The sequence below is a fragment of the Geotrypetes seraphini genome, chromosome 2 (genome assembly GCF_902459505.1).
Source record: "Geotrypetes seraphini chromosome 2, aGeoSer1.1, whole genome shotgun sequence".
Taxonomy (NCBI): Eukaryota; Metazoa; Chordata; class Amphibia; order Gymnophiona; family Dermophiidae; genus Geotrypetes; species Geotrypetes seraphini.
In genome coordinates, this window is record NC_047085.1 from 154,659,065 (window position 1) to 154,678,888 (window position 19,824).

Here is a 19,824-nt window from a genome sequence, read left to right on the forward strand (position 1 = left end):
TGCTGTGGTTTTTTGGATTGCATTAAAAGGGAAGGAGGGCTGGGATTGCTGTATCTCATTGGCGAGAAGCTGAGGCTGGGTATTAAATAGAAAAGATTAAAAAACTCATTTATTTTCTTTAGCTTTTAGTCTGTATTAGCTGTTTGTGTGTAATTTTGGTATGATTGGTCTTGGAAATGCATGGTCTTTACTTTTAATTTATGGAGTTCTTTTCTATTTGTATCTAATAATAATGATAAAGAAAGATTGATTTGGCCTTATATACATATGAGGGATCTTCAAAAAGTTTCTGCACTTTTATTATTTTTTTTAAACACTATTAAATATCTCAAAAGCAAATTACTTCGCTACCTGCAAGGTGAGCTGGCTCACCAGACTGACTAGTCACATGACATTCTCTGACATGCCCTCTTACCATTTCTCCCACCCCCAACCATTTCTCATGAAAATATGAACGTGCGGAAACTTTTTGAAAAACCTTTGTATAAACGATGCTCTGAGTGGCACATGAATGATTCTCATATGCTAGTCTCTTTATGTGTGATAAAACTAATATTTAGTGCCAACAAGAACATGCAGAATACTTAATTATGACATTTCTTTTAGCATATAGTGTTTTACTGATATCTTAAGGTTTTTTGTTTTTTTGCTTGGAGATTAATAGAGTTTTATTATACCCATGGATGTAATTTTGGGGAAAAATTTTCCCCATGTGTAAAGTCTCTCTTTTACAAGCATAAAAGAACTAGAGCTTAGGGCTATATAGATTGCTCTAAAGCAGTGTATTGCAAACTGTGTGCTGCGGCACACTAGTGTGCCTTTTGGGATTTTAAGTGTGCCACTGCTCACAGGGCAGGAAGAGAGGCTCCGGCGCCTGTGTCAGCTGACTTCTACCATCATGTTGCGTGTATCTACCAGGACTCCTGCCTTCCTCATCTCCGCATCCTCGGACCAGAAGTGGCATCTCTGTGTGCTTTTAACTTCGGCACACAGCTGCCACTAGCAGTAGTTTAGCCTGGTTTCATCAGGCAGCCTCAGGGCCTTTGCTAGGCCGACCCACATCGCATCATTGAAGTGGTCTGGCCTAGCAAAGGCCCTGAGCCTGCCTGATGAAACTGTGCTAAACTACTGCTAGTGGCAGCTGTGTGCCAAAGTTAAGCACACAGTGAGCTGCCGCTAGCAGTGACAGGAGAGGTATTGCTGGACAGGGAAGGGAGAAGGGGTATTGCTGAACATTGGGAGCAGGGAAAGGGGAAGTGGTAATGCTGGACAGGAGGGGAGAAGGGAAGGGAGAAGTGGTAATGCTGGACAGGGAAGGGAGAAGGGGTACTGCTGGACATGGGGAGCAGAGAAGGGAGAAGGTACTGCTGGACAGGGGGAGGAGGGAAGAGGTACTACTGGACAGGAGTGAGGTAAAAGGAAGGGAGAAAAGGTGCTGCTGGACCTGGCAGAAAGGAAGGGAAAGGAAAGGTGCTACACATTGGAGGGGAGGGTGAGATGGTGCATGGGGAGAGTGCATGTTGGGTTAGGGGTGGGAAGGGGAGATGCCACTTGAGGGAAGAGGCAAGGACAGAGAGAGAAAGTGTGCAGGAGGGAGAAAGTATTGGACTCAAGGAGAGGTAGAGATGGATGAGGAGGACAGAAAGGAGGGAAGGAGAAATGTTACATTCTGGGGAAGGGAGAGAGGGCAGAGAGTGAAAAGTTGGACTCATGGAGGGAGAGGGAAAGAGAGATGTTGGTTGGGGGAGGGAAGGAGAACCAGAGGAGAAGCATGCAGGAGGAAGATAGAAAAAAATATTGGACTGGTGGAAAGGAGGGAGAAATGTTGGACTGGGAGGGGAGCCAGAAAGGAGGAAGGGAAGGAAGATGGACTGCAGAGGGCAGAAAGGAGGAAGGGATAGAGATATGTTACACGGAGGGGGGGGGATAGATAACTAAAGGAGGGGAGAGATATCAGAAAAGGGAATAGAAGGGAAGGCGGGGGTTTAGTAGCGCTATAGAAATAATAATAATAGTAGTAGTAGTAAAGAAAGATGCCAGACTGGGAAGGGGGGAAAGGAAGAAGAGAAATGTCGTTGGACCACTGGGGGGGGGGGGTGGGGAGGGGGGTAGAGGGAAAGAGAGAGAGGGAAGGAGAGAGAGAGAGGTAGTAGATTTTGAGAAGAAAGAAAAAATGGAAATATTGAATGTTAAGTTAATGCCAAAGATGGATGCAAGGCAGAAAGTGAAGACGGAGAGAAAAACAGTCAATGGATAAGAAGACCCTGGAAACATAGTTAAAAGCACAGAAAAATAAAGTCCCCAGACAACAAAGGTAGGGAAATTATTTTATATATAGTGATTGAAATGTGTCAGTTTTGAGAATTTATATCTGCTGTGTATATTGTGTTTATATGAAAAATTAATGGAAAAATTACATTACAATTAGTAAAGGGGGTGAGATCTGGGGAAGAGCTTAGGTGGGTCTAGGGTGGAGTTTGGGAGGTCTGTGGTTGGGGGTACTCAGTTGATATTTGTTAGACTTCCCTGCTGGCACACCCTACTGGCATTGCAGGGCTGTCTGGAGGGCCTCTGCGTGTGCGTGGATGTCAGCGTGATGATATCATGGCGACGTCCGCGCACTTCTGGGTGCAAGCTGTGGCCACTAACTTTAGTGTGCCCCGGCTCGAAAAAGTTTGAGACACTGCTCTAAAGGCTTTCAAAGATCGGCTGCAGAACCAAATTGTTCTTATTCAAACCAACAATCAGGTTACAATGTTTTATGTGAACAAGTAGGGAAGTACAGACTCCTACCCCTTGTGTCTTGAGGCAGTGAGGATGTGTCAGTGGGCTTTCTTTCACATAAGTGGCTACCTTAAGATCATCACATACTGTCTCACCCAAGTCCCGCTCTTTGTGCACAAAAGTTCTTCACCCTCTAAACCAGTGTTCTTCAACCTTTTGACACCTATGGACCGGTGGAAATAAAATAATTATTTTGTGGATCAGCACCGGTCCATGGACCAGCAGTTGAAGAATACTGGGCTAAGTCATGCCCATCTCCACTCAATCTCCGCCCCAGACCCCACCCCCATAATAGTACTAATTGTAACACCATTTTTTCCATTCATTTTTCATATATACACATAATATAATTGTATTAACAACACATAATGTTTAACCACAGAATGAAAATACACAAAGCACACTATGCTTTTTAACATTCATTCCTACCAGAAAACAGATAACCCCATGCAAATGCAGGGCCAAAAACTAAAAGTACTAATATTTACAAACAAACCCTAAGATGCAAGACTCTGCAAGCAGTACAACCCCAGAGGAAAAGAAACAAATGCATTTCTTCCTGAACAGACAAATAAATCACTAAATAAAAAAAATTAAAAGCATTTCCCCTACCGTTGTTGTCTCTCTCCCTCCATGTGCCTTGCCTTCTGGCCTGTCTCCCGGTGTTATCTTTGGGCCGGTCCACTGTGCGATCAACGCAGCGTCTTCGGGACAGCTCCCTGAGTGCTGCATTGCACAAAGCTGTGGGCAGCGGCTTCTCGTGTGCGTCCCGCGCCTCATCTGAAAGCCTTCCCTCTGACGTTGCGATGTCAGAGAGAAGGCTTCCGGTTCAGGCGCAGGCCTCGTGTAGGAGCCTTTTCCCACAGCTTTGTGCACTGTAGCACTCAGGGAGCCGGCCCAGAAAGCCACGTTGATCGCACCGTAGACCAGTGGCTGAAGAATGCTGTCTTGGGCCCAATGGACATGCTGGCCCTGTGGACCAGCAGAAAATTTCTGCGGACCGGCACTAGTCCATGGACCAGGGGTTAAAAAACACTGCTCTAAACCACAGGTTCCCAACCTTTTTTGAATCAGAGCCCACTTTTTCAGTGAATGATTCAATAGCGCACCCCTTGGGTAAACTATATTGTACATACTTCCCTTCAAGGTCTGCTTCTCTCTCTCCCCCCTCCTCACTTCCCTTCAGCATCTGTTACCCTTCCCCCCTCTCCCTCCACTTCCTTTCAGCGCCACTCAACCTCTTCCCCTCATGGGCCACCTTCTTCCCTTCCCCTTACCTTCATGGGTGCTCTTCATAGTTTTCTCTTTCTGAGGTGTCTGGATGCGGCAACGTTCTCACCAAGTCCTGCATGACTGCCCTAAAGCTTCTCTTCTGATGCACTCTCTGTTTCTGCCTGGGTGGTTTGCGTCAGAGGAGAAGCTTTGGGGCAGTGGTGGGTCATCAAAGCCTCCCACTGCTCTAAACTGTACTGTGTTTTTGCGACCCAAATACACGACTTTGCAATTCTTAGCACTAAATCTTAGTTGCCAAATTTCAGACCATTCTTCAAGCTTCACCAGGTCCATCCTCATGTTCTCCACACCATAAGGGGTGTCTACTCTATTGCAGAATTTGGTATCATCTGCAAAGATACAGTTCTTACCAGACATCCCTTCAGCAATACTGCTTAATTCTCTGATCACCCAGTCAAATAAATTGATCAGATTAGTCTGACAAGATATATCTCTAGTGAATCCATATTACCTTGGGTTCTGTAATTAATTGGTTCATACTGATCAGGTGGGCTTTGTACCTGGCTGCTTTGCTTATTTTTGAAGATTATAGTGGCTCTACAAGAGGGAAGAACTAAGGGCTCCTTTTATCAAGGTGCGCTACGGGGGTTAGCACGTCGGACATTTCATCACACGCTAACCCCTGCGGCAAGCCATAAAACTAATGCCTCGTCAATGGAGGTGCTAGCGACTAGCACGGTAGGCGGTTGAACGCGCAGTATTCCATGCGTTAACCGCCTACTGCACCTTGATAAAAGGAGCCCTAAGGGAGGGGACAATTTCCTGGTCAGTCTAGGCCAAAAAAGCCTTTGATAAAGTCATTTGAGATTATCTTTTTTAAGCTTTGCAGAAATTTGGATTGGTGAGCTCCTTTCAGCAATGGATTGTCAATTTATAGAGAGTACCAACTGCTCAATTGCTTATTAATAAGAGCAGGACTGGATCCTTTCCCTAGCTGATAGGCACCCAATGGGATTGCCCAATATTGCCTCTGTTGTTCATCTTTCCCTGGAGAAAAAGGACGGATTGAGACATTCGGGTTTTACTTTCATTACTTTCAATGAAAGTAAAACTCAGATATGTCAATCCGTCCTCTTTTTTTTCTGGAGCCATATGGTAACTCTAGCCATTAAGATTCATGAATCCCCAGAACTACAAGGTAGTATACACAAGAAATTTTTGAGCTATAAACAATGCAGCTTATTTAAATTTTAGGTGCAAAAATGCATCTTATTTAAATTTTAGGTGCATGTTAAAAACAGTTTTATTTACTACATTTCTGGGGAATCAGTGATTGTATATTTATGTAGTACTGTACTTAATGATGTCAGATTTATATTTTTGCTGATTTTGTACAGCTTGATTCTTTTGTAAGCCACTATGTATAGGTAAGGCTCAGTGGACTATAAATACAGTTTTATGTTGTTTATGTTCTTTAAAGGGGTGATAATGTTGCCTTGTATGTATGTTTGGATTTATTTGGATTTATTAACCACCTTTATGAAGAGATTCACCCAAATGCTCATCCCTGCGGGCAAGGAAGAAATGGCTCGGAGTGATTGGAATTTTTCATGTCATTCTCTTTTGAGGGGGTTTTATCCTCCCTCCATGTTCAGTTTTTATTACCTGTTTACTCTATGGTGTTGTATTCCAGGCTTCATTCTTTATGTAAAAGCATGCATCTGTTTCCTTTACTGTGGATCAGTTTGACTATGATTGCTTCTATACTCAATAAAAAAATTATTAAACAAAAAACACATATTATGAGCTCTTTAATTAGATGGGCAGACCTAGAAACATGGAGGCAGATAAAGGCCAAATGGCCCATCCAGTCTGCCCATCTACAGCATCCACTATCTCCTTCTCTCTCTAAGAGATTCCACATGCCTGTCCCATGCTTTCTTGAATTCAGACACAGTCTTTGACTCCAGCACCTCTACTAGGATGACTATTCCATGTTTCTACCACCATTTCTGGAAAAAAAGTATTTCTTTAGATTACTCCTGACCCTATCACCTCTTAAATTTAACCCATGCCCTCTCACTCTGAAGTTTCCCTTTATTGAAAGAGAATGGCCTCGTGTGTATTTATGTCACGTAGGTATTTAAACGTTTCTATCATATCTCCCCTCGCCTGCTTTTTCTCCAAAATATACATATTGAAATCTTTGTGTCTGTCCCTATATGCCTTATGACGTAGACCACTGATCAATTCAGTAGCCTTCCTCTGGACCGACTCCATTCTGTTTATATGTTTTTGAAGGTGCGTTTCCAGAATTTTACACAGTATTCTAAATGAGGTCTCACCAGAGTCTTAAACAGGGACATCAATACCTCCTTTTTCCTACTAGCCATACCTCTCCCTATGCACCCAAGCAACCATCTAGCTTTCGCCGTCATCTTTTCAATCTGTTTGACCACCTTAAGATTATCGCACATTATCATACCCAAGTCCTTTTTCATGTATGGCGACCAGTGTTGGACGCAGTATGCCAGGTGAGAGTGTACCACGGCCCAGTATAACGGCATGATAACCTTTTCCGATCTGTTCATGATCCCCTTTTTGCCACCGCCGCACATTGCGCGGATGGTTTCATCAACTTGTCTACAAGTACTTCCAAGTCTCTTTCCTGGGGGCTCTCTCCAAGTATAGCACTGGACATCCCTGTATTCGTGCATTACCTTGCACTTACCCATTCCTCAAGTGTATTTATGTCTCTTTGTAAGTCTTTGCAAGTTCGCAATCCTTCTGTGTCCTCATTACTCTAAATAACTTTGTATCGTCTGCAAATTTAATCACCTCACTCATCGTGCCAATTTCTAGGTCGTTTATAAATATGTTGAAGAGCACAGGCCCGAGCACCGAACCCTGTGGCACTCCACTCATGACACTTTTCCAGTCCTAGTATTGTCCATTCACCCCCCACTCTCTGTTTCCTATCCGCCAACTAGTTTTTAATCCACATGAGTATATCACCCTTGATTCCATGTCTTGCAATTTTTTTAAGTAGACGTTCATGCGGAACCTTGTTGAATGCCTTCTGAAAATCTAGATATACGATGTTGACCGGGTCACCCTTGTCTAGGGGAGGGGGGAGGAGGAGAATGAAGGAGACGTAGATCCAGTTGACAATATCAGTGGTGCAACTGATGAGAGAAACCCATACTATCCAAACTAAAAAGACCTCAATGACTTGATCAGCGATCTTGGTATCACCAAGACCAGTGCTGAGCTTTTGACTTCTAGGCTCAAGCAGTGGAACTTGCTTGATGAAAGTGTGCAAGTCATAGATCAGAGGAAGCATCACCAAGCTTTTTCCACCTTCTTCACCCATGAACTTGGGCTCAGATTCTGCCACAGTGTGACCAGTCTGTTTGAGGTAATTGGAATCGCCTGTAACCTAAAAGAGTGGCGTCTTCATTGAGAGCTCATCCAGGAGCATCAAAGCCTTGCTGTTTCATAATGGGAACAAGTACTTGTTTCTTCCACTGGCTCACTCAGTGCATCTCAAAGAGGACTAGAACAGCATCAAGACCTTACTAAATGCCTTGAAATATGATGAGCATGGCTGGGAGGTCTTTGGAGATTTCAAAATGGTGGCATTCGTTATGGCGGAGTATCCAAGAGATCGTCTTATTATTGCTGCTTTTGCGCACAGGCTGAGCTTTTTTTGTCTGCAGTTTTATCTGATACCTTATCCACCTGGGACTCCTAATGAAGGCGTGTTTACCGAAACACGGACTGTGTCGGGTCCTTTGGTTTGGTTTAAGGTGGTAACATTAACCGCATTCATGATTTTGGTTTAATAAATTTAGCCTGCTTCTTTGTACAGCTGCTATCTTGCAGTTTTCATTGTTTTTTGGCATTCCTAATGGGACTCCAAGGTGGTTTTACCAAGTTTCCTTGCTATCTCTGCCTTTGTGATGGCAGGGACACAAGTTCTCAGGTCCGCACATGTTCGGAGGCCCTCAAGACAAGGACCCGAGCTCTGGCAGAGCCAGGGTTGTGCAAAACCCGGACAAAGTGCTGGGTTTGTAAAATCCATCCAGACACCCTGACAGTCCTCTAAAAAGAGGACATGTCCGGATAAATCTGGACATCTGGTAACCCCATGGTGGGGCTTCTTCATCCTCAGTACTGCCCGTTGGCCACCAGTGTTGTGACAACTGTCTTTGACCCCCTCCTCCCCTTTGACTTGAAAGTGCTACTTGTACAGGTGAAATCTTGAGTTTTTGATGTTAAAGACAGTACTTAAGAACGTAAGAATAGCCATTCTTGGCCAGACCAATGGTCCATCTAGCCCTGTATTCTGTTTCCACAGTGGCCAATCCAGGTCACAAGGACCTGGCAGAAGCCCAAATAATAGAAACATTCCATGCCACCAATCCCGGGGCAAGCAGTGGCTTCCCCCATGTCTGTCTCAATATAAGACTATGGATTTTAACTCCAAGAACTTGTCCAAACCCTTTTTAAACCCAGATACGCTAACCACTGTTTACCACATCCCCTGGCAACAAGTTCCAGAGCTTAACTATTCATTGAGTGAAATTTTTTTTTTTTACTCCTTTTTGTTTTGAAAGTATTTCCAAGTAACTTCATTGAGTGTCCTCTAGTCTGTAAGTTTTGGAAGAGTAAAAAAAAATCATAAGAACGTAAGAACTTTTATCCATTCTATACCATTCAGGATTTTGTAGATCTAAAGTCATATCTCCTCTTCTTTTGACTGGTGTTTGACTTTCTTAAACTGCCAAAGCAATTCTGTCTGATATAGAATGTCTGTTAAATGACATCATTGTGTACCTTGCTAATTTTACTTTCATGGAAGAAAATAAGGAAAAATATATTTTCTTTTAAAGATGGTGGATTTAAAGGTACACTAATACGAAGAATAAAGCTTTTCTGTTCCATTCGTGATGTCTAAATCAGACAGAGAGAAACTGAGGCAGAGAGGCAGCAGTTATAAATATTATTGTATTTTCTGACTGAAGCCCTAGAAGAAGATGGAATGTGATTTGCATTTTTAAATATGTTTATGAGATAATGATAAGGAACCAGCTGTATCTGCAGGAAGGCAGTGGAGTATCACAGCACAAAAGAGTATTTGAGTAGCAATGAATCTTCTAAAGCACTTGCACTGATTTCTGTATGGATTATTTATTCTTTTCAGGGAGGTAACTGTGAAGGATGCCAGAGAATATGCTGAATCTATTAGTGCAATTGTTGTTGAAACCAGTGCTAAGAATGCCATTAATGTTGAGGAACTCTTTCAAGGAATCAGTAAGTAACCTTTCGTTTCTTGTTTTTATCTCAAGTCCAATATTTAAAGGACATATTTTTTTTATTTGTAACACTTTTATTCTTCACTATCAGTAAGTTTCTATGTGAGACCACATTCAGGTACTCAAGCATTTTTCCCTATCTAATGTTCCTGGGGCAATAGGGGATTAAGTGACATATCCAGGGTCACAAGGAGCAGCTTAGGGTTTGGACCCACAATCTCAGGGTACTAAGGCTATACCTGTAACCACTAAGCCACACAGTCTCCACTGTTAGCTTTGAGTTATGCTCTTGAATCAGCCTCTTTGAAAATTTACTAGAGCTGAGTGCCTAAGAGCTCCTTTTACTAAGCTGCGATAGCAGTTTTAACACGCGCACGCTAGACGCTAATGCCAGCATTGAGCTGGTGTTAGTTCTAGCCGCATAGCGCACGCTAAAATGCTGCACGCGCTAAAAACGCTATCGCAGCTTAGTAAAAGGAGCCCTAAATTTATACTTAGGGCTCCTTTTACTAAGCTGCGTTAGGGCCTTAACACGTGGAATAGCGCACGCTAAATTGCTACGCATGCTAGACCTTAACGCCAGCATTAAGCTGGCATTATTCTAGAAGCATACCACGCGGTTTAGTGCGCGGTAATTTCGTGCGTGTGCTAAAAACGCTAGTGCACCTTAGTAAAAGGAGCCCTTAATTTTTCACTTAGGGCCCAATAGCCAACCTGTGGTGGTAAGCTGCTGATAAACTACAGGCTAAACTAACTCCATATATTCTATTCTGGGGCATTTGTGGATCCTGGCATTGAATAACCAGGTATAGAAACATAGCAAAATGAAAGCAGATAAGAACCATATGGCCTATCCATGCCATCTACTATCCTTTCCTCTCACTTAGAGATTCAATATACTTGTCCTAAGCTTGGCAAATCTAACCTGTAAGGTAGAAAGGGACAGATTCTTCAGCCTATTGGGAACCACAAGGACAAGGGGGCACTCGGAGAAATTGAAAGGGGACAGGTTTAGAACCAATGCTAGGAAATTCTTTTTCACTCAAAGGGTGGTGGACACCTGGAACGCGCTTCCAGAGGTTGTAATAGGACAGAGTACCCTACCGGGCTTCAAGGAAGGATTGGATAAATTCCTGAAGGACGCGGGGGTTGAGGGATACAGATAGAGGTAGAGATAAGTTATGGAAGGGCTTACAGAGAAGGATAAGGGGATTAAAAGGGCTTAGACGCCGATCACCTTACAGGTCATGGACCTGATGGGCCGCCGCGGGAGTGGACTGCTGGGCACGATGGACCTCTGGTCTGACCCAGCGGAGGCAACTTCTTATGTTCTTAAACTATCTGTGTGCCAAATTAGGATAAAACTTGCAATGTAAGGATAACTATGGCAAATTGTAACCAGTAAACTGTATATAGTATTATATATATTAATATTAGACCAGAGTATCGCAAAGTGTGTGCCCCATGAGATCTCAGGTGTGCTGTGGCACACTGGAGAGGAGTAGAGGCGCCAGCACTGACTGCCTATAGGCAATCAGCTGACATCAGTGCCTCTCCTTCTCTCTGGCCTTCTTCCCTTCTGGCACCCCCCACTGGCATGTCAGGGCCTGTATGGAAGGCCTTCTCTCATATGCGGTTGCCTTAAGCCACAACCACTACGTTTAGTGTGCCACAGCTCAAGAAAGTTTGCGGTACACTGTATTAGACCCTAGCAGGTATCAAGTTAGGATAAAAACCTGTATTGTAAACTTGTACTGAAATTATGTATGTTTAACCTGTAACCCGTTCTGAGCTCTTTGGGGGCAACGGGATAGAAAATGAATTAAATAAATAAATAGTTTTGTTCTGGACAGATGTGCTAAGGCAACTTTCCTTTTAGGTAAATTGATCAAAACTAAAAACATCCTTATGTGAGATAAACTTGAAAAGGAAAGTGTGTATGAATATTTGGGAGTGGAGGAAAGAGCAACAATAAAGCATAAATCACTACAAGGAAACTAACATTGATATCCCAGACTGCTCCTTGTGACCCTGGGCAAGACACTTAATCCCCCACTGCCCCAGGTACATTAAATAGAGATTTTAAAGTATTTATCACCACTTAATGAAAAGTGTGGCTCACGGCTCGCCTAAAGCAGGGGTCCCCAACATGCTTCCCTTCTCACTGCCCTCCCCCAAGTCACAGCCGGTGAATAGGCAACCACAGCCACCATCGGGGAATAGGCTAACACCGCCGCAATCAGGGAACAGGCTGGCACCGAGTTCTTAGCTCTCCCTGCTTATCTTCCCCAGCGCGGAGCAGACCAATTCTCAATACCCGACGTCAATTCTAACGTCGAAGAGGAAGTTCTGGGCCAGCCAATCGCTGCCTGGCTGGACTGGAACTTCCTCTCCGACATTAGAATTGACGTCGGGTGGTGAGAATTGGTCAGCCCCGTGCTGGGGAAGATAAGTAGGGAGAACTAAGAACTCGGTGCCGGCCTGTTCTCTGATGGTGGCTTGGGGGAGGGCAGGGAGAAATAAAGAAAGAAAGGGGGGACAGGGAGACAGAAAGAAAGAAAGAAAGAAGGGAGACGGGACACAGACAGAAAGGGGCATGGAGAAAGAAAGAAAGAAAGAAAGAAAAGGCATGGAGAAAGAAAAAAAAGAAAGAAAGGGGGCACGGAGAGAGAGAGTAAGACAGACATATAGAAAGAAAGGGGGCATGGAGAGAGAGAGAAAGAAAAAAGGGGGCAGGGTAAAAGAAATAAAAAGTTGGGGGAGGGAAGGAGACAGATGCCAGACCAGGGGAAAGGAAGGAGGGAGAGAAAAGAAAGAAAGAGATGTCAGACCATGGAAATAGGGACGGAAGAAGAGAGAGATAAAAGGGAAGGTAAGACATGGAAATGTAGATTTTGAAAAGAAAACAGAAAAATTGAATATTAAGTTAATGCCAAAGATGGATGCAACTACGTCAAAAAGGCTTACAGGGAAATATATATACACTAGTCAGTGAAGTAAATGTAATAATGAGTGAGAAACTGACTATGTTTATAAATGCCAATGGTAAGAGAGAAAATGCCATCCAAAAATTGCTCAGAAAAAGTGAAACTCTGAAGGGAGGTGGATACCTTCCCTTGGTAAAAGAGTTTACCATCCAATCATTGCATTGCTTTAAAAGACATCACTCTCTAACCAGGTAGAACTTCAATTGTATAACAAAGATACTTAATCGACAAAATATATATGTTTCTCATATATATTGAACATGTTTTTTGTCGATTAAGTATCTTTGTTATACAATTGAAGTTCTACCTGGTTAGAGAGTGATGTCTTTTAAAGCAATGCAATGATTGGATGGTAAACTCTTTTACCAAGGGAAGGTATCCACCTCCCTTCAGAGTTTCACTTTTTCTGAGCAATTTTTGGATGGCATTTGCTCTCTTACCATTGGCATTTATAAACATAGTCAGTTTCTCACTCAAAGATGGATGCAAGGCAGAAAGTGAAGACGGAAAGAAAAACAGTCAAAGGACAAGAATGCCCTGAAAACATAGTTAAAAGCACAGAAAAATAAAGTCACCAGCCAACAAAGGTAGGGAAAATGATTTTATTTTCAATATAGTGATTGAAATGTGTCAGTTTTGAGAAAGGAAAGATATTAAACTTTAAATGTGAGGGCTGCAGAAAAAATAGGGTACTTGGAGGGCCGCAGAAAAAATAGTTAATGACAATTTGCTTAAGGTAAAACTCTTTATAGTTTATAAATCTTTCCTTTAACTGTTAAAGGAAAGATTTACAAACTGTAAAGAGTTTTACCTCATGCAAAGTTGTCATTTCTTTAATAAGACATTAACTATTTTTTCTGCGGCCCTCCAAGTACCTACCTATCCAAAATTTGGCCCCACTAAGGGTTTGAGTTTGAGACCACTGATCTAGGCCATAGTGGTGAAAGAGAAACCCAGAAGAACTGCATTAATAATAGAGGTGTAAGTGCTAAGAGATTATTCTGTGAATGGTGTGGAGAGAGATCCTCAAGTACTAAGAAATGCAATTGGAGAACAAGAAAATATGACAGGAGGATGCAGAAATATTTCCCATTATTTTGGTTGTCATAGGCTTGATTAAAATACATTTTCAAGTGGAGACTATTATTGTTGTTTCAATTACAATCTTGCAAGGGCTTTCTTCAGATTGCAAAACAAGATAAAATGGCAATTAAATCAGAAAAATCGGCCTGAAATCCTCTCTGTAAACCCTTGTACAGAATTCCAGATCTGGCAAAAAAATTGTAACGGTAACCATGAGTCAAAATCCCCTGTTTACCTCTCTGCATTTTTGTAGAATGCTAAATGATTTTTGGCTGCATTTTAATGACATAGAACCATGCAGTGGCATAGTAAGCAGGGTGGGGGCACTGGTACCTGTCCTTTTCCCCCTGGTGATGGGAGGGGATCTCTAAAATGCACTCACCGCACCTTGTCAAACCTTTGCCAGAAGAGGGCAGGCTCGTCTTACTCGCTCTTCTTTCCAGTCTTATCCCTCCTCTGATGTCACTTCCTGTTCACGGGACCAGGAAGTGATGGTAGAAGGAAAGTTCAGCTGGCATGAGCAGCAGGTAGAAGAACCTGTTTATTGCTGGTGAAGATTTGAAGAGATATGGGGAGGAGGAAGGGGGACATTGTGAAGCCAGGGAGGCTGGGAAGAATGCATCAAGGGGCATATGATGCAGCAAAGCTGGGCAACACTATCCTGCATTCAAACTTTCCTCACTTTGCCACTTTGGCTATGCATTCTGTGCAGCCATTGACACCCTCATTCAATCCCTCTCTGTATTGCTTGGTACATACAACCTAAGTGCAACCCTCTGTAGCCACATGGGTAGGCCTGTGATGAATTTCTGCATTGGCCCTTAACTACTTTATCTGACCTTTGATGGTCAGGAGCATACTGTACTTGAATAGTTATCACCTTCTATTGAAGTGAACATCCAGTGGCGTAGCAAGGGTGAAAGGCGCCCCCCTTCCCCGCCTGTGCCCCTGTACCTTCCCCGATACCCTCTGCCGTGTGCGCGCCCCCCCTTCTCCCGTACCTCTAGTTCACCACCGCGAGCAACAAGAACTTCAATGTGCTCCTCACGACCCGTCTGCTCTCCCTCTGATATCATTTCCTGTGCGCGGCACCCAGAAGTGATGTCAGTGGGAGAGATGACGTGGTTGCGAGGAGCATGCTGAAGTTGTTGCTTGCAGCGGTGAACAACTAGAGGTGCAGGGGAAGGGAAGGGGGCGCATGCGCATGGTGAGGGATGGAGTGGGGGGGCAGAGAGGAGGAGGGGTGCTGGCACCCCCATCAACATGCTGCCCAGGGTAGACCCCCCCCCCCACCCACCTTACTACTCCACTGAGAATAAGTATTATGAGAATTAGATTTGCATATCTAGTTATGATTGGTATAGTGTTTATAAATCTTTATGAATATTCACTGATAGACTTTGTTTCTTTAGAAAATAAATTCTGTACAATCGTCATGTTTTTCAGGTCGACAGATTCCACCCTTGAATTCTCATGAAAATGGCAATACTGGAACAATTAAGCTTGCCAAACAAACATCACAGACAAGTAGGCGGTGTTGCTGACCCAACTGAACCTGGCTGACTATACTTGAAACACCCCCCCCCCACACATACAAAACAACCTTTTGATTATTCAAAGAGTGTAGAGACTTCATGTTGTTAATAAGATACTGCTTGGGAGGAATACGTTCAGAAAATACATATGTGTAACAAAAAGTATTGATGGATGTGTTTTTTTCCACAGAAGGTCACTGAATTTGTGGTACAAAAGCTCTTTGCTGTGCAAGCTATTGAATCACTGTTGAAAGGAAAACTTACAATTTTCTTTCTTTAGTAGGAAAAGAGAAATGAATGCATGCCAGTTATCTTACTAGAAACATGAACTTTATAAGATCAAACACGTGCTTTTGAAGATCCATGTAGTTTCATAGGGTTAATGATGGAAGCAGACAAACCAACTAAATTGCATCAGTAAGCACATTTGCTTTAATTGGGGGGGGGGGGTCAAAACAGATCTGTTCATATTTCATTTTTCTCCAGCTTGCAACAGATTTTGTACTTTCTGCTACAAGTGATTTATAGAATTTTTTTTAATGACATCTTCCCGAAACAAATCTGAAAAAGCTGTATTAGAGGTATTATGCAATTGAGGTTAGTCAATTTATATGCAAACCCATTCTTTTTATTTCAGTTCAATATCTTTATTGAAATGTTTCCATACAACATATTTATGTACTGCTGATTGGGATGTGGTTGGTTAGAATTTGCCAGTTAGTCAATTCACAAGCAATAGAAGGGGGTGGGCCACTAGGATCATGGCCCCACCAATATTTTACTCAACACACAGCATCAGCAACTACAGAGATTGGGGACATAGACAGAGCTCAGTTTGTTGGACCCTCCAACAAAAAAAGTGTTCCTCTGCCCCCAAGTCATTAATCAGAAGCAATAAATACTTGATCAATAAAAGAGACTGCTTGGACCAAATAAATAATAATTTGAATGATTAGTTTTAAATCAGCAATTAATTAGCTAAATGTTTTCCAGGAAAGAGGAATGTGTTTATGCCTGTATTTCATTAGTGGTATATCTATTTTGATTTCTGTATTACAGGAATGAGTTAGAGAACGAAGCCTAAATTGTATTCTGTTTAAACCAAGAATGTGAAGATCATATTCGTTCTTTAAGATTACATATGATCTTGCTTGAGTTTGTGTAAGTCCATAATGGAAAATGGGAGAGAACCTTTTTTTCTGAAACGTCATCTTTCAGAATCCAAAGGGAAACAAACTGCCATGCAGTAGTAATTACTAGAGAATGTGTATTTTTCTAGATGGCTTATAAACACATTTTTAAATTTTAAGCTGATGATTATGATTTTTTGTAAGATATTTAAAGTTCTGCAAAATAGGGTAGGGAATGACACTTTTCCTTAGGCTGTTTATCATTAAGACTCCCTTTTAGCAAGGTGCAGTAGAGGGTTGTAGCGTAGGCCAGCGAGGTAAATGCTCCGATTCTCATTCAATTCCTATTAGTGTCGGAGCATTTACCTTACTGGCCTGCACTAAAACACTCTACTACAGCTTGATACAAGGTGGCCTACACTTGATTTATTAACACGAAACAACATAGTAACATAGTAAATGACGACAGATAAAGACCTGAATGTTCCATCCAGTCTGCCCAATAGTTACACTCATTATAAATTCATGATTAAATTTAATCATCTTTTTCTTTGATATGACTGGGTCATAGGCTGTAGAAGTCCATCCAGTACTTAAGCTCCAGCTACTGGAGTTACTGTCGAAGCTCGGCAGCTTATGTTCCAAGTACTGGAGTTGCCATCGAAGCTCACTCCAGCCTATCCAAACCATCTCATCATTTGCAGGAAACAGACCATAAAAGTCTGCCCAGCACCGTCCTCATATTCCAAATTACTGGAATTCCCGTTGAAGCCCTTTCCAGCCCTTCCTAAACTGAATAGCCATATACAGGGCACAAAGGATTAAAAATGCAATTGTTTATTTAGAGGTCTGGAAGATCTGTCAGCTATCTTGGATCTCTGCTATGGCCTTCACTTAGTTCGAGCAGGTAATTATCCAACTTGGTTATTGAGATTTCTCAGTTCTAGTGGTTTCTTTTTTCCTACTTTTTGGCCTAGGTTTGGCAAGGGACCTCAACAGGAAAGCATTTGATTTTTGCAGGGTGAATAATTTCTCTAACCCTACTGCCTAGTATTATGAGTGGCATTTACCTTTTCAATTAGCTATTGGAAGAGAGTGTGTCGTAATGGTTAGAGCTTCAGCCTCAGCACCCTGAAGTTGTGGGTTCAAACCCCACACTGCTCCTTGTGACCCTGGGCAAATCACTTATGGTAATCCTCCACTGCCCCAGGTACATTAGACAGATTGTGAGCCCACCGGGCTAGATAGAGAAAATGCTTGAAGTACCTGTATGTAAACCACTTTGAGTGTGGTTGTATAACTGCAAAAAGGCAGTATGCAAGTCCCAATCCCTTTCCCTATTGACAGCCAATAATTAGACTGAAGCCTAAACCACAGAGGGCACCCGCTCAAACTCAGGGGCGGAAAATTTCACGGCGACACCAGGAAGTATTTCTTCACGGAGCGAGTGATTGATCGGTGGAACGGGCTTCCAGTGCAGGTGATCGAGGCAAGCAGCGTGCCAGATTTTAAGAATAAATGGGACGCCCATGTGGGATCCCTAAGAGGGTCAGGGCAAAACACTAGCTAATCTTAAGGGGAGGGTCTATAGTGGGCAGACTTGATGGGCCTTGGCCCTTTTCTGCCGTCATCTTTCTATGTTTCTATGTTTCTATGTTAAACTGCCACTGTATTATTTATTGATACAGTAAATGCTGGGGCATCAGATTGACCAATAGCTGCAGTCTGCGTAACTTATGCTTTCCTGTTTTTTTAGTTTCAGCAAACTTTTATATTTTGTTTTATTTTACTAAGGTCATGTATTTGTCAATGGATTGGTCAGGCTGATGTATGTGCCAACTTACACATGGAATGTAACAGGGCATCCCAGAAAGGCACTGGTTATGATGCCCATTCTATGGAGAAAAGTTAGGCACCTAGCCTTCTTTGTTTTATTAATGCAAGCGGTTAAGAAAGTGCCTACATTTAAAGCACAATGGCTGACATAAGCTCTATGGTTTGTGTAATAGCCCACACCTAGATGTTAGCACTTACGCATGCATATTAGAATATTATATAATTTCCATGCATGCCATGCCTAGGTGCTCTATCTCAACTTTGCCTATGCAGATACCCACTGACAAATCACCCACTATCATAGGAGCTGACTCTATGAATGCCAGTGGGTGCTGAGAATCCCCAGTGTTAAGGTCCTTCTTTGTGTCTGGGGAGGAGTGATTTGTATTATGTTTGGCACCCCCAATCATTATGAAATTTTAGCACCCATGTGCATTATCAAATCATGGCATGGACTTTTCCTTCTGGTCAATATTCTATAACATTATTGATGTGTATAAATGATGAATACCTTCATTTACATACCAGCTCCTCATTGAATTAACCCTTTGGTAAAGATGCCTCCTTTTCTATATAACACAGATCCTTAAGGTCCAGTCCTAAGTCCAGCCCTTAAGGTCCACAAGCCAGCTTGGTTTTCAGGATTTCCATAATGAATATGTATGAGATCTATTTTCATGCAATGGAAGCAGTGAATGCATACGAATGTCTTACATATTCATTGTGGAAATCCTGAAAACCAAGCTGGGTTGTGGACCTCAAGGAATGGATTTGAGGACATCTGCTTTATAGAATAATAGCATAGCAGGGCAAAAACACTCTTGCCATAGAGCTGATTGCATCTAGAATGCCTATAATTTATCTGCATAACTGTGCTTTCCACCAACACTCTGCCCAGGTTCCACCTACATTCCAACTATGCACCATTGTATTTAAGTGCCTTGTTACAGAACAGCACATAGCCAGAATATTGTCATGTATGTGTATATGTGCTAGTATTCTGGTAATTTATGTGCATTTTTGGTACCTAAATGTTGGCACATTCCTTATGGAATTACTCTCATGCTGCATATACTGTATACATTCTAGGATATCATTTCTTCATCATGAACTTTTGATCAAAAGCATATTAGCAATATAATGTATGTATTAGACTTGCCATTATAAAACATGAAATGGCGTAATATTGACACAAGCTATTAATTTCTTGCCTAAATTTATTACTATGAATGAAACAAATGTGCATGTGCTTAAAAGACAATTAATCTTATGCTTAGCTTTGATAAACTAGGTCCATCTGATTTTTTTTGTCACAGAAAAGCTTTCAGAATGCAGCACAAAATAGCATCATCCATCCATCTAGTGATCTGCCGCTTGTCTCTGTGTTGCTCTTTAGGGTACCATGATAATATAACTAGACAAGATAAGCAAATTAAATAAAGCAACTTCACTCCTATTCCATGTCTTCCCACTTACTGTTGACTTATTGTTATGTTCTGGCCTGAATTATTTGAACTCTTTCCAATGGTCAGCTGTCTATGTAACATATGATAGGAGCTGTAGTTAATATTATCCTTTTTGGGTTTTTATAAGAAGCTTTGACTGGGCTGGCCCCACCTGCAACATATATGTATAAGAAACTGCAGTATAATAGTGCTTTATACTTCCTATTTTGTACATTTTACAAATTATGTTGAAAAAGATTTTGCCTGGAATCTGGATTGTTGTGTAATTAACCTACACTGATTAATAATATTAATAAATGTTTAGATATCTTCCTTATCTGGCACTTATGTAGTTGCTGGAATAAAGGCGTGTTATGAGTAAACTGTTTACTGCTTAAAATTTCTAGTCATTACAGTAAGTGTATGTTGTATTTCCAGCAAACTCCTGAACATTATGAGCTTTGGGACATGCA

At 42.1% G+C, this 19,824-nt stretch overlaps 1 protein-coding gene across 4 annotated transcripts in view; it reads left to right on the forward strand.

Annotated features, from left to right (window-relative positions):
* RAB31 (RAB31, member RAS oncogene family) overlaps positions 1 to 15,390 on the forward strand; it is a 138,381-nt gene extending 122,991 nt beyond the window's left edge. For all 4 annotated transcript variants that reach the window (XM_033934074.1, XM_033934072.1, XM_033934071.1 and 1 more), the window contains 2 exons: positions 9,224 to 9,333; positions 14,852 to 15,390. In XM_033934074.1, coding sequence (XP_033789965.1) covers positions 9,224 to 9,333; positions 14,852 to 14,949 — 208 coding nt within the window. In that variant the 3' untranslated portion in view covers positions 14,950 to 15,390. The remainder of the gene's footprint in view (positions 1 to 9,223; positions 9,334 to 14,851) is intronic.
* The last annotated feature ends 4,434 nt before the right edge of the window (positions 15,391 to 19,824 follow it).